The sequence below is a fragment of the Notamacropus eugenii genome, chromosome 1, assembly GCF_028372415.1.
Source record: "Notamacropus eugenii isolate mMacEug1 chromosome 1, mMacEug1.pri_v2, whole genome shotgun sequence".
NCBI classification, from domain to species: domain Eukaryota; kingdom Metazoa; phylum Chordata; class Mammalia; order Diprotodontia; family Macropodidae; genus Notamacropus; species Notamacropus eugenii.
In genome coordinates this window covers 199153193-199168410 of record NC_092872.1, presented here as the reverse complement: position 1 = coordinate 199168410, position 15218 = coordinate 199153193, and the positions used below count along the sequence as shown (strand labels likewise).

At 38.9% G+C, this 15218-nt stretch overlaps 1 protein-coding gene across 3 annotated transcripts in view; it reads right to left on the bottom strand.

The window, feature by feature from the left end:
* Positions 1-471: 471 nt before the first annotated feature.
* The window catches only part of DENND10 (DENN domain containing 10), a 29962-nt gene continuing 15215 nt past the window's right edge, over positions 472-15218 (bottom strand). For all 3 annotated transcript variants that reach the window (XM_072623922.1, XM_072623911.1, XM_072623915.1), the window contains exons 6-9: positions 11650-11750; positions 9748-9855; positions 5872-5966; positions 472-2081 (exon numbers count right to left, since the gene is read on the bottom strand). In XM_072623922.1, the coding sequence (XP_072480023.1) occupies positions 1905-2081; positions 5872-5966; positions 9748-9855; positions 11650-11750 (481 nt within the window). In that variant the 3' untranslated portion in view covers positions 472-1904. The remainder of the gene's footprint in view (positions 2082-5871; positions 5967-9747; positions 9856-11649; positions 11751-15218) is intronic.

Here is a 15218-nt window from a genome sequence, read left to right as displayed (position 1 = left end):
TATGCCTTCCATGTGATACGGTCAAAAGAATTCATCACTCATTGGCCAACCTATTCGTGATGAGTCTTTCTAAACTTACCTCGGAATATCCCTGGGTAGCCGTCTGTCTCCAAGACCATCCCTGAAGCCTTTATAGCCTGCTGGAACCCACCAGAGTTTACAGCATGGCCTAGCATCATTGGTCTGACTTTTGAGAAACCAGCATCATCCGGTTTCCTTATACTTCATTAAGACATTGGAATATGATACTGTGATGACTAAAAACTAAAAACGGTTAATATTTTAGCACTATGAATATAGATAATGTTCAAATAATGTAGGTTTTGGCTGATGAGAAGGTGAATGTGTGGAAACATTAACACTTTGCTGCTATTGTTTCGGAAAGAGAAACGGTCTGATCTGAAATTGCAGTGGAGACTTCTGGGAAAAGTTATCCCACGTATAATTTACAGAATAAAATTACAAAACAAGCCAAGAGATAAGGTTTTAATTGCCCAATTTAAATTTTTTTTGCTCAGTGGTTTGTGTTTTTCAATAATTCTGCTCATGATGCCACATTTGGTCAGTTAATAAGAAATGAAAGGGAGGACAGATTTTAACCACCCAAATCTTTGTCAAGTATCAAAAATAATTGCATTTAATAATATCATAATGAATCTGTGATTTTAAAAACTGGTAAGTAGCAAATTGGACTCAGAACAAAACAGACACAAAATAAACATGTTATACATGCTATTCATTTTTATAAAGTGCAGATTTAGTTTTCACTTGGTTCCCCTTAGTAAACATCCTCTCAATTTAAAGACCAAAATGAAAAACAAAGAAATGTTTGATTAAGAGCCTTCTAACACTGAGAAGAAAGTGACAGAAGCTTTGAACTCAATTCCGTACTGACTCTATTTCTTGGCAAGGATTCTTAAGATGTCAGTGCTATATTAAGAAAAAGCAAATTTATAACTACATTAAACAAAATAGCTGGCACACATAGTCTGAACATTCATGCTAACTTTCCAATTATTAAAAAAAATTATAGTATGTGAACAAGAATAGTTGCTTTGCCATATAACCAAATTACCTTTAACGAAAATGGTTCCTTAAGTTTTGGCTCTAGCAAAGAGGTGATTCTCACACTCCTTTATTGACTCTAAAAGGGATTTCTGACACACAGACTTCTATGTATGATATACAGATAATCTCTTCCTCCATTCCCAAGGAGTATTTCTAGTACACGGTTACTTGAAGTAGTATATTGATGGCTTCAGGAAGCCAGATGCTTAATTCTGTAACAGTATAAATATGAACTATTAAAGTTGTCTACTCCTAAATATAAAATCTCTGCCAACCCAATATCACAGGCAAAATGTTCAAAGGCCAAGAAAATGAACTGTTTTATACAAGGAAGGGATCCTGCAGTGTCTTTTAATGATCTTTGAGATAATTCTGCAGAATTTCTGTTGTCTGGCTCAGAAAGTAGAGTTCCTCATGAGGAAGTCAAGTTCTTCGCAGAAGATTACAAAGCAAAATTTTAGGCTGCTTACTGAAAATAACCATTATTACTATTATGGCTATGTAATGAGATAAACTGGACTGTTTCTGTATTACTGAATTGAAGGCTTTCTGGTTTTCTGTAACTGAAAAGCATCTGTTCATTTTGTTCTTATGCTAGGATCCAAGTTGTAACAACATTCATGGTAGTTCATCATTTTGTTCAACTCTACTGACTTTACAAAACTGTGAGAAAATGAGAAGTGTTTCCAGAGGTGCATCAGTGTATTACAAATCAAACGTCAAAACTTTCAAATAAATCATTAAAAATAGAACGCTTTTCTTTGCTACTTTTAAAATTGGACGTTAGTGGATCATCACAGTAAAGAAGACCACCAGCTCTACAATCCATCATGAAATCAGACTTTAAGCATTTGTTCAGCAGCTGCAAGATGACACAGAAAATTTTCTGTAGCTGGTGGAAATCGTTTTTGTTTTAGCGCCTCAAAGCTGAGTTTTGGTTTCTCTCCATCATCAGAAACTTCTGCAAATGATGCCAGATTGGCCAAGATTTCTCTTGTTTTAAGTGAAATATCCTTTAACAGAAGAAAGAAATTTGTACATTAGACATGAAAAAACTTGAGGCCCAAATTCTTTACCAAAGTTAATAGCTGGGACGCAACTTTGGAGCATAGGGGGTATGTGTATGTGCTTGGTCTGTGTATGTGTGTATGCACACACGTCTGAGCATGTGTTCTTGAGGTATGTGTGTATGCATGCACCTGTATGTGTGTGTGTGTGTGTGTGTGTGTGTGTATGGAGCGCATCTGTGCATGTGTTCTTTAGGTGTGTATCTGCATGCACCTGTGTGTGTTGATTGGGATATATGTGTGTGCATGTGCTTGTGTGTGCACTTGTTGGGGAGGTGTGCTTGTGCTATATGTGTATGGGTGCTTGGGAATATGCACACAAGTATGTGCACTTAGGGTTTGTATGTGGGTTCATGTGTGTACTTGGGGTGTGGGGATGTGTACATGTATACATGCATGCGAAGAATTAAGTGTATTTAGAGTGACTTATTGATTTGTGACCAGCACTGAACAGAATAAGGAAGTTTTCTTTTCAGACTGTGGACCAGCTTGGGGTTCTATATAGTCAAGTTCCAGGTCCTGTGACTTGAGCAATTCCACCAGTATGTATTAAATACTTCCAGTGGTTTAGGTGCTGGGATACAAAGGAAAACATCATGAAATGGTTTATACCCTCCAGGGAGTTTAGACATATACACAGGCAAGTGAATCTGCAGAGGATAATGTGGAGAGGCATTAAGGATGGTGCAAAGAATGCTGGAGTGAGGAGTCAGACAACATGTGGATCCCCATGCAACCTTCAAGACCTACCAGTGTAGGACCTTGGTTAGGTAAGATGCTCAGCCCTTCCCAGCCTCATTTTCCTCTTCTATAAAATGAACAGCCAGTTCTACTTTCTTTCTTCTTCCTCATCTACTTTTTTAAGTGAATCATAAAGTAATCAGCCAATCGGGGAGGGAAGGTTGGGAATAGGCAACGAAGAAGAAAAGGATGCTGGTAACTTCTAGATTCACCAAAGGTTGACTATTTAAGCACATCTTCTGTAACATGACCTTGACCATTACTTTGTAACAATGTTACTAACACATAACACTCTCACTGTAATGGGATGAAACATGACTTTTAATACATCTGGGTCAACTGCCCAATAAGCAAGTTTCCTATGGAACTGGTCCTCTTTAAAGGTGTTGTGCTTCAAAGAGTGGATAATTCTATTTCAAGATACTTTACTGAAGTAGCAGGGCCTAACTGCAATCCTCCCTCAAAAAACTCCCCTTTTCTGAACTTTCTTTTTTTTTATTCTAAACTTAAATAAAACAAGCATTTCCATAACAAAGCAGAATAGAAAAAAAGAGGATTGCATTTGAAATCTATTATGTACAACTTGTTATTCCTTTTAAATATACAACAAACTCATCATGTAATTTTCTTTTCCTTTTTCTCCACCCTCCATTCTCTCACTAGGTGGCTACCATTAGACACAAGTGAGTGTGAGTGTGTGTGTGTGTGTGTGTGTGTGTGTGTGTGTGTGCGCGCGTGTGTATCATAAAATCTTTGCAGTTAATTTGGGTATTTATAATAGAATGACTTGGTCACTCAAAATTGTTCTCAAAACAATGTTGCTTACCACTCCCAGGTCTGTATCACAAAGAGATCATAAAAAAGGGAAAAGGACCCACATGTACAAAAATATTTATAGCAGTTCTTTTTGTGGTGGCCAAGAACTGGAAATCGAGGGGATGCCCATCCATTGGGGAATGGCTGAACACGTTGTGGCATGTGAATGTAATGGAATAATATTCCCTAAGAAATGATGAACAGGCGGATTCCAGAAAAATCTGGGAAGAGTTAAATGAACTATGAGTTCAGCTAGCTTAGTGAAGCCAACAGAAGCAGGAGAACATTGTACACGGAGCAGCAACATTGTGTGGTGATTAACTGTGACAGACCTGGCTCTTCTCAGCCACACCATGATCCAAGACAATTCCAAAAGACTCGTATTGGAAATGCTATCTGCCTCTGGAGAAAGAACTAGGGAGTCTGAAGGCAGATCAAAGCAAACTATTTTCACCTTCTTTTCCTCTTCGTTTTTCCCTTTCGTTCTGATTCTTTCACAACGTGACTAACGTAGAAATGTGTTTAACATGACTGCACGTGTATAATGCGTATCACACTGCTTGCTGTCTTGAGGAGGGAGAAAAACCTGGAACTCACAATTTTACAAAAACCAATGTTGAAAACTATCTTTACATGTAATTGGAAAAAAATAAAAACAATTACAGAAAAAACCTCAGTCCTGCTGCTACTGTACAGTGTTCTCTTGATTCTGATCATTTCGCCCCTCATTATCTCATCCAAGTCTTCCCATGCTTTCCTTTCATCACTTCTTACAGCACAGTAATACTCCGTCACAAACATACACCACAATTTGTTTAGCCATTCCTCGGCTAATAGGCATCCCCACAATTTCCAGTTTTGACCTTCCTTGTCACTGTGGAGGGTACCACCATTCTCCTCCTAGTCACCCAAAGCCAAACTTAAATCTTCTCCCTGACTCACCACACGGGGCCAACCTTACTATATCAATAAGCTCTGCCATGACAGGATATCTCTTCCACGTGTCCCTGTCCCTGTCACAGAGCTGCTGCCCTGGTACAGGTTTCCATGGCTTCACACCTGGTCTCCTTCTTTTAGGTTTCTCCCCACTCTCACCCATCCTCATCACAACTGTCCAAGTGTTTTTATTTTTCCAGAAGCACAGTGCTAACAAGGTCACTCCTGCTATCCACGTGCTCAACAAACCAGGCCCAAAGGCCTTCTTGCTCTTCCTTGAACACAACACTCTACCTCCCAATCCCATGTCTGCTCTTCATGCCTGGGATGCTCTCCTTCATCTCTACCTCCTGGCTTCCTTCCAGACTCGGTTCAAATCCCAGCTTTTGCAAGAAGCCTTTCGTAGGCTCCTCTCCCTGACCTCAGCTATAACCTTCCCTCTGAGATTGTCTTCCATTTTCACCATCTAGCTTATATGGACAATGGCTGCATGTTGCTTCTCCCGTTAGAAGATAAGCTCATTGAAGACACATTGCCTAGCACACAGCAAGCATTTATGACAAATGTTTGTTGACTGCCTTCTCTATCCTACTCTCCACAATGGCTGTTTCAAACCTTTCATCTTTTCTCAAACAGGATACCTTCCTCCAACCCTCTCACCTGAGGCCCTTGCCTCATTCTTTGCTGAGGGAAAAAAAAAAACCCAAGGCTATCAAGAACTACTTTTTTCCCCTTTTCTCACCTGTCCAATCCTTCTCCTCACAATCCCCAACTTCATTCCTTACTATTTCATGCCTTATCCCAAGCTACACAATCACCTCCATCTTCAAAGTTCCTCATCAGATCCCCCATCCCTGTTATCATCCTGCATCTCCTGTCTTCTTAACCAAGTTCACCAAGAAGGCCATCTACTTACAGTGCCTCTACTTCCTTTCCTACACACCACCCCCCCAGCACAGGTTCCAACCCCATCATTCCTCTGAAATTACTCCTTCCCAATTACCAATGACCTTTATAAATCCCCTATCTGATGGCCTTGTCTCAACCATTATCCTCCTTTCTACTCTGCACTGTTAACCACTCTCTCTCCTTTGAGATTCTCAGTACTCTCTCCTACTCTCTCCTAATTCTCTTTCTACCTGTCTCACCATCCCTTCCTCCTCCTCTGCTTCTGCATTGCCTAGCATCAGAGGCACTTTAAAAATGTTTGTGAATTGACTGATTTAGAGAATCAAAGAATTACCTTAATCACTTGGCTGTCTGACTTTTCTGGGTCTTCTGCAGACTGCACAATCAGTTGACCGATTTCTTTGTGTAGTTTCCCCATTGTCATGGCTTCTGTGATATACCAAGAATATTAACGTCAGATAGATATTTGGAAATTTACAGAATAAGATTCCTTAACTACTTGTTATGTTTGCAAAAATATGTGAAATAATTATCCTTTAGGTCTACAAACATAACAAATAGTTAAGGAGACTTTCAAAATACAAATAACAACCACAAAGACTTGTGCTGTGACAGCAAAATAATACCATGCTAGGAAGTAATGCATGTGCTCCATATCAAAATTAAAGGGAAAACAAAATCCAAATTAATTGCTCTTTTAAAATATGCTTGCTTCAAACCCTGGGACTATATGAATGCAATTTCAAAACACTTTTCATACAAATAAAGGCAGATTTAAACAATTTGAGAAATATTAATTACTCATGAGTAGGCTCAGCCAATATAATAAAAATGACAATTCTAACTAAGTTAATTTATTTATTCAGTGCCATACCCATCCAGCTACCAAAGAATTATTTTATAGGCCTAGAAAAAACAATTTTAAAAATTGCCTGGAGGAACAAAATGTCAAGAATATCAAGGTAATCAATGAAAAAAAATGTGAAGGAAACCAGCCTAGCATACCAAGATTTTAGACTATATTAGACAATGGTAATCACGAAAATAATTGGGTACTAGCTAAGAAATAATGCTGGAACAGTGGAATAGATTAGGTATACAATAGGCAGTAGAAAATGACCACAGTAATCTAATGTTTGATAAAACAAAAGATCTAAGTTTTGGTGGCAAGAACTCACTATTTGACAAAAAGTTGCTTGGAAAACTGGAAAGTAGTTTGGCAGAAACCGGGCAAAGACCATTGTCTCACAGTGTGTACCAAGAGAGATAAATGACTTAGACATAAAGAGTGATATCATAAGTAAATGAGAGGAACATAGAAAACTTTACCTGTCAGATCTATGGGTAAGGTAAGAGTTTGTGACCAAACAAGAGACAGAGAGGATCACAGGAGGTAAACTGGATAATTTTAATTACATGAAATTAAAAAGGTTTTGCACAAAGAAAATCCATGAAGCCAAAATTACAAGGAAATCAAGAAACTGGAGGAAAAAATCAATAGCAAGTTTCTCTGATAAAGTCTTCATTTCTCAACTAAGTGAGGAACTGAGTTAAATTTATAAAAAACAGCCATTCCTCAATTAATAAGGCATATGACATGAAGAGGCAGTTTTCAGAAGAAGAAATCAAAGCTATCAGTAGTGACATGAATATAAGTGAACAAATCACTAATTAGAGAAATGAAAATTAAAACAATTCTGATATAATACCTCATATTCAGCAGATTAGCGAACATGATAGAAAAGGAAATGACAAATATTGAAGGGATGTGGAAAAATAGGTACACTAATGCACTGTTAGTAGAGTTGTGAACTACTCCAAACATTCTGGAGAACAATTTGGAACCATACCCAAAGGGTTATAAAATTGTGCATGTCCTTTGGACCCAGCAATTCTACTACTAGTAGGTCTGTATCGCAAAGGGATCAAAGAAAAATGAAAAGGACCTATATAGACAAAATTATTTACAGGAGCTGTTTTTGTAGTGGCAAGCATTGGAAATCGAGAGGATACCCACCAATTGTGGAATGACTGAATAAACTGTGGTATATGATTGTAACAGAATACTGTCATGCTACAAAAAATCATGAGCAGGATGGTTTCCTCTTGGGAAGTCTTAAATGAGCTGATGCAAAGTGAAGTGGGCAGAACCAGGAGACCACTGTATACAGTGACAGCAAAGCTGGAAGGAAGGTCAACTAGGAGAGCCTCAGCTACTCTGATCAAGACAACAGTCCAAGACAACTCCAAAGAATCCGGGAACAAAGCTTTCTACTTCCAGAGAGAGAAAACTGATGAACTCTGAGAGTAGATTAAGGCATGTCTTTTTACTTTATTTGTGTGTGTGTGTGTTTTCTTTTGTGATATGGCTAACATGAAAATTTTTTTGCATGACTTACCATGTATAATCAAAGGAAAAAATGTGCTTCTGTCAGTAGAGCCCCTTTTATTTCTGTTTCTTAAAATAAAACCTAAGCTAAGGTTCTCTAATATGACTATATGGAGCATGGCTCTAAAACGAGACACTGTTCTTGGGCTCCTTGTGGAATCAGTCTTGTTACCTTATAAGCACAATTTATGCTATTAAAATCTGTCTTGCTGGCAAGAGTGTTATGAAAGACACATTTCTTCTCAGCCCTGTAGAGGTCACACTGTACCATCAATGCACAAAAGCCCCCTAAAAACAGGAGGTAACAATCAACAGGAACCAGTTCAGTTATATACATTCTTGCCTTCTAACTATGAAATATTAATATTTCACTCCAAATACAACAAAATACTGCTCTGTTGACTCTGACTGGGATAATACACTGACAGAACCAGAGGGCTGCAAGTAAATGGGACAATCCTGGGTGTTATACTTCAGCAACTCAAGTGGTCTCAAGTATTTTAATGACTTTCAATTAGTCATGATTTTCTGAGAAGAAATAACTTAAAAGGCTGTGATTCTCATACCTAGAAGTTGTCAAAGTAAAACTTTAACCAAAACCAGAAAACCAAAACCTTTATTTTATTAGAAATTTCTACCTCATCCTCAGGTAACCAGAAAATTTGATGAGCCTCAATTTATAATTCATTCTAAGGGAAGTGTACTTAATCTCTGGGTTCCTGCATTCACATTCATTGAGCATCATCCTACTAACTAGGCTAAAGTATTGAAGAAGAAATATTCTGGAATATAATAATGCCATGAATACACTGAGCTTGCCTGCCAGAAGTCTCCCACCACATGGGTTCTGTCAGCGTCCTGTAACTCTGGGCCTTCCCATGTCCAGTGAGGGAAGGTTGGCCCTTCTCCACCCTGTTATCAAGTTGGGGAACTCAGTCAGGGGAGCTTAAGTCTGGGCCTCTGGCTACTTTGTGTTCCTTCACTTGATCATACATAGTTCTTGAGATGACCAAGTCCCAGCTTTTAGGTAACCTTGTGAGTTTAATGGCCTAGTGGTTTCTGGGTCATCAGTGGTTGCCAGCTGTGCTTTGGAAGGAGTCCCTTGTAACTACCACAGCACTCACAGAAAAGATGATCTCTAGTTGGATAACGAGCCCCAGCCTGGCCTGGCTTGCCAGAAAACACCTACTGTGAGGGGCTGGTGAGAGTCTGGGTGAAATCTGAATTCCTAATCCAGGGGCCTTGGGGTCACATGTGGATAATCCTGGCAACTCAATTGTGTCTTTATGGTCTTAAGTTTCAACCTCTCAACACAGTAAAACAGCAGTTACTGCCATCACTCATGTAAGATTCTGTCAATGCACAATGAGCATGACAACAGTTACCAAACCTTAATCTAAACCTTTCTATTAACACAAACTGATGAGAGCTCTTGTGGGGAGACATTAGATATGAGCCAAACAAGAAGTTTCAAATAAACTTTCCAAGGATGTATAAAGAGCCAGACATTTGGATGAAAGGTTTCTTAACCCCTCTCAATAGAGGCCAGGCTTCCACCAGGACTGGACCCTGTACAGAGAGTAGGCATTGATCCAGAGCTGAGGGACCTCCTTAATAGAGAATGAAAAGACAAAACACAACAGCTTGAGTCTAACCACAGTTACTAGTTAGATAGACAACATGCTATAGGAAATCTCTCCAGCACCTACAAAGCAGGTCATACACTTCCCAAAGTACTGTTTCTTGAAGAACCAACCTGAAAGAGACAGTTGTTCTTGGCATGTGTCCTATGTTAACAAAGTTACAAAATAAAGAACTAACCTTTTGCAGGTTGAGAAACTGTAATCTCACTATCTGCCAGATTCACAAATACATCATACAGATCAGGTCTGCTGCTCACCTCAGAGTCCACAAATCCAGCAACATAACCTGTGTAACAAAGAACGAGGTTACTCAGGGACTGGAAACAGGCAAGGACAACAGTCTGATTATGAACAAGTCAGAAGGAACAATGTCTAAAATCGCTGCAACTGCTACAGGACTGCTTTATGCACTAAGGGAATCATATTAGAATGCCCCACCATGCTTTTACAAATTCATACCACTCAAACCGTTCCAACTTCAGGATTTACTAGGGGAACTTAAAGATGTTCCCTTAATTCACGGCTATTCAGTTTGGAACTGTGCCCAAAGAGATGTTAAACTGTGTATACCTTTTGACTCAGGAATACCTCTACCAGGTTTCTACCCCCAAAGACATCAAAGAAAGAGGAAAAAGCCCCACATGTGCAAAAATATGTACAGGAGCTCTTTCTGTGGTGGCAAAGAATAGGAAATCAAGGGGATGCCCATAAATCGAGGAACAGCTGAACAAGTTGTGGTACGTGAATGTAATGAAATACTACTGTGCCATAAGAAGTGATGAAAAGTCTGGTTTCAGAGAAACCTGGGAAGACTTCAATCAACTGATCCAGAGTGAAGAGGGGAGGACCAAGGGAACAGCTTGTAAAGCAACAACAATACGGCAAACATGAACAACTCTGAAAGATTTAGAGACTCTGACCATTGGGATTTCACCATAATTTCAAAGAATTCACGAAGATGTGTGCTGCCCACCTCTTGAGAGAAACAATGAACTGAATGTGCAGATTTAGACATTTTTTTTTTACATAATCAGTATGTGAATTGTTTGTAACTAAGGTTTAGTTTTTCTTGCTCTCTCAGTAGGGAAGGGATAAGGGAAAGAAGGTAGAATTTTGTGAAAGCAGAATAAAATGTAATTTAGAAAACAATTTAAAATAAAGCACAGCTCTTCGTATCAAGAATTATGACAGCAGAAAGAAGAAACAAAGTTTTTGTTTGTTTTGAATTTTCTTTTTGGGGACAGTTACTTTCTTGAAATCATATACAAATGATTAGCTCTCTCCAGAGCAGGTGTTTTAATCAGCTAACCCAGACATGAACAGGCTTTTGGATTTTGAAATTCAATATTTTTTTATTAGTCACCTAATATTATTTTACGCAGAGTGTCACCAGAAAACATGGTGGACAGAAGATTAGCCCCAGAGTCAGAAGGAGCTGGGTTCATGCCATGCTTCCGACACACACTGGCAGAATAAATTGGGATAAGTCATAACCTCCTGATGCCCCAGGCCTCTAAGACTAACAACTGCAAAAAAAAGTTGAAGATTTGCATCAGGAGCGGGTATTTCTTAACCAAGAATTCCATATAGGGATGAAATAACATGTTGGGGGAGGGGTAAAGCCAGCAGAACCACAGAATCATGGTGAAATGGCTACTTCGTAGGGCTGCCATGAGAACAGAGCTCTGTAAACCTCTCTTATACAAATGTAAGCTGTTACACAATATTGTAATAATAACAATCATGTGGCAGGCAATCATGTAGTTAGTAGTGGTCACACATGCCTAATATCCTTCTCTTAAAGAGAAAGTTTAATTCTTTTCTGGAATAAAAGAATATGATAGGGAACATAAAGATTATTAAATAACCTAAGACAAATGTACATGGCATCTTTTACATCTGCCTAAAACAAAATAACAATAATGGCCAAAGGAACTAAATAGTCTCTGATAAAATTCTTACCCGCATGCACAAGTGAAAATCCTTAACACACGGAACTTAACAGTAAAAGACTCTCTATGTTACAATCCCTTGGTTCTAGTTTAAACATCTGTCTTATCACTGTAAACATCATTGCTACCTGTGCAAATCTTCAGTGCTTCCAATTCATCAGTATTAAGGTGTACATAGGAATGTAGAATTGACCAGTCCTGTCGATGCCATACCAAGGCAGGCAGAGTCCTGCAGGAATTAGATCAAGAGTTTATATAATAAAGTTAGCTGAACTAATTAAAAACCCTGATACCAAGCAAAAGGAGATCTGGAAGAGTCCTTAGGGACCATCTCAAAAGTACCCAGCTTTAGAGTAGAAAAGCCCTTAGAAGTCATCTAGGCCAACTCCCTTATTTATAGACTCAGAAAGCAGTGTTTCTTCTGTCCTAGAAATTAAAATATTTATTTTTCAACATTCAGTCTTTTATAGTCACAAAACCATAACATTTAAATCTTCCATTTAGTAATTTAAGTCAATAAGACTATGATATCAATGTGGTCACAGCTGCAGGTTCAGTTCCTTTCTAAGCCTCTGTTGCAGGCTCAGGATGCTTCCTTAAATACCATTCCCAATCCTCTCCTGTTCCTTTTGCTATTTTCCGTCAAAATAACTAGTGAATGACAGAACCAATGCAAACTGATCATCAATTAGAATTACATAAAGGAACAAGATCAAGGGGCAGTAACATCAATTTCATATTTGAAGTCAATTTCATTTATAAAAGGGCTGAAATTGGCATTTTAAAATAGCAGAAGGACATTTTTTTAAATTGTGCTATCACGTCCCTTTTTAAAAAAATACTGAAAAAAAATCTCCATCAGCCAATAAGACGGACGACAGGCCTGATATATTTATATACAACCTGTATTGAGTTCAACTGCTTTATGTCTCAAAAGTATTTTGAAATTAACAGATTTTTAAAAAAATATATACAGTATAAAAATACTCAATTGACTTGAAGGGACCAAATTTAACAAACATTCAGAAGACTCTGGAAAAATACACAGTATAGCCCTCTCAAAGAACTTCAAAAAGGGAGAAAATCTTTAAAAAAAAAGTGTAAAGCAAAATTGAATGTGATATTGGTTAAAAAAAGAAACCTAGACAAAGAGTTGTAAGAAAATAGAGTGAGATGTTGCTTTGCTGAAGGTAGAAGGCTAATTACAATGTCTTGGGTTTGGGGAGGAATACAGATTATTTTGGCTGCTCTGTGAAGGACCTATCCCTCTCCTAGAATAATATCCTATAATCAGTTTAAGGACACAAACTCTGCAAATAGGGGGAAAGAGCACTCATATGACAGACAGAAGGAATCTAGGGTGACAACAGTGTGAATCAACTAATAAGTACTTATTAAGCACCTACCATGTGCCAGGCACTTTGCTAAGCATTAGAGATAGGAAGGCAAATATGAGATGGCTCTTACCCTGCAGAAGCTTCAGTTATACTGGGGCAGGGGAGAAACGGTATAAACACAGATCAATGGTGAGGAGGGAGCCATTAACCATGGGGCAAGTGGAGAAAGGCCCTGGGAAGGAAATTGGGAAATTTCAAAGTGAAATTGTGGCACTGGGAGAAGCAATTACATTTCAGATATGGAGAAGAGCATGAACAAAGACAAGGACAAGGAGAGCTGAGTTTTGAAGAGAGCTAAAGGTTCCATGCTCTGGAAGTCAAGATGAAGGACATTCCAGGCCTAAGAAAACATTCTGAAAAGGAATGGAGGCTGAATCTGAAGGTCATTTACAGGGAACAGACGTGACCTAGAAGTCAGGAAAACTAAGTTTTAGTTTAGGTTCTACAACTAATTATTTGCATCAGATCAGGCAGGTCACTTTCTACCTCTCAGTATAGTCAAATTTCCTCACTTCTAGATTAGAAAACGGAAGCATAGAGAGGATAAGAAATTCACCCTAACTTACACAGCAGGCTGGTAGAAGAACTGTGTAGTATCACAAATAGCTCTGGCCATATCGCTCTTCAAAAATCTTCAGCAAATTCCTATTATTTACTAGGTAAAGTAAAAATTCCCAGGTCTAGCATTAAAGGCACACCATGATTTGGCTCAACGTCCCCTTCATGGCTTATTTCAAATTATTTCATGTCATGTACTCTATGCTAAGTAACTGGATTGCTCTTTGCCCCCCATACAGACCCTATGCTCTCATAGTTTCAGTTTTCATTTACGTTGGTCCCTATGTCTGGAATGTAATTGCTTCTCCCAGCTCCACAATTTCCCCTTGATCCATCCTTTAAATACCAAAATATAGGGCACCACTTCAGGGTCACCCTCCAAAATCTCCCCTCCCCCAATCTATAATAATCTTTCCCCCTGGACCTTACATAGCACTTTGTCTTAGAAGTCTCTGATATGCCTGTCAGGGCAGCTAGCTGGTTCAGTAGATAAGTGAGCTAGGCCTAGAGTTCAGGGAGACTCATCTTCCTGAGTTCAAATCTGGCTTCAGACGCTAGCTGTGTGACCCTTGGCGAGTCACTTAGCCCTGTCTGTCTCAGGTCCTCATCTGTAAAATAAGCTGAAGAAGAATCTTTGCCTCAAAACCCCCAAATGGGGTCACAAAGAGTCATAGACAACTGAAACAACTGAACAACAACAAAAATATGCCTATCATGCAATATTGAGCATCATAGCTCTCTGTTTTGGTGTTTTGCCTTCCCCAAGGGCAAGAAATGGGTCTTATTTAAACTCTGCATACCACCCTCAGTCCAGGGCTTAGCATAGTGTTTTTTGGCACAACGCAGGTGATTAATAAACATTTGCTGAATAAATGATAAATAAACAACGCTAAATGAACAAAGTGAGACCAAAACTTAGCTCGCCTGACTCCTCCTTTGCCTCTAATTAAAACCACATAAGATTTCCAACTTCTCTGTTCAGTCAGATTTGCTATAGGTAACTCAAGTTGAATTTTCATTTCTGTGGTAAAAGCCTGGAGTAACACAGCTTATCTTGTTTACTATGGCAGGCCTTAAAAAAAAAGTATGAAGGCAGAGCCAAGATGGTAGAATAGCTGGAAGAATTACAGCAGAGATCCCCACCCCCTCAAACAGATCCAGACCAAGTCTGGATCAGGAAATCCAAGGAAAAATAAAATCAGCAAGTCATTTTCAAGCCTAGATAGGCTTTCAGGAGACAGAGAGCGATGGAGACGCTAGGGATGGGGTCTAGTGAGGAACGGCCTCATCGAGTGTTCCAGCACAAGGACAAAAAGCAGTCCCAAATTTAGCCAAGTGGGGCCCAACCTTGTATACAGTACAGGAACAGAAGACAAGTCGGGGCTGGGCAGCTTATTGCCCTGTTCTGGTCCACAGATCCAGGGATGAGAAGAGTACCTAGGCCTACGGGTGGCTATTTATGATATGGATGAGGTTGGGCTATATATTAGAGCAAGAAGCAAGTTCAGAAGCAAAGAGCAGCTATAAAAAATACTGCAAGCAACCAGAAAGAAAGAATTCAAGTCCCAAGGAGCAAGTCAGAATCACACAAGATTTAGCAGCCACTACGTAAACAAGTGAAGAGCCTGGAATACTGGAATACAATATTACAGAAGTCAAAGGATAAAGGCTTACAGGCAAGAATAACTTAGCCCAAGAAAAATATAAATAAACAAACACCCAAACAAACAAATAAGTGAATA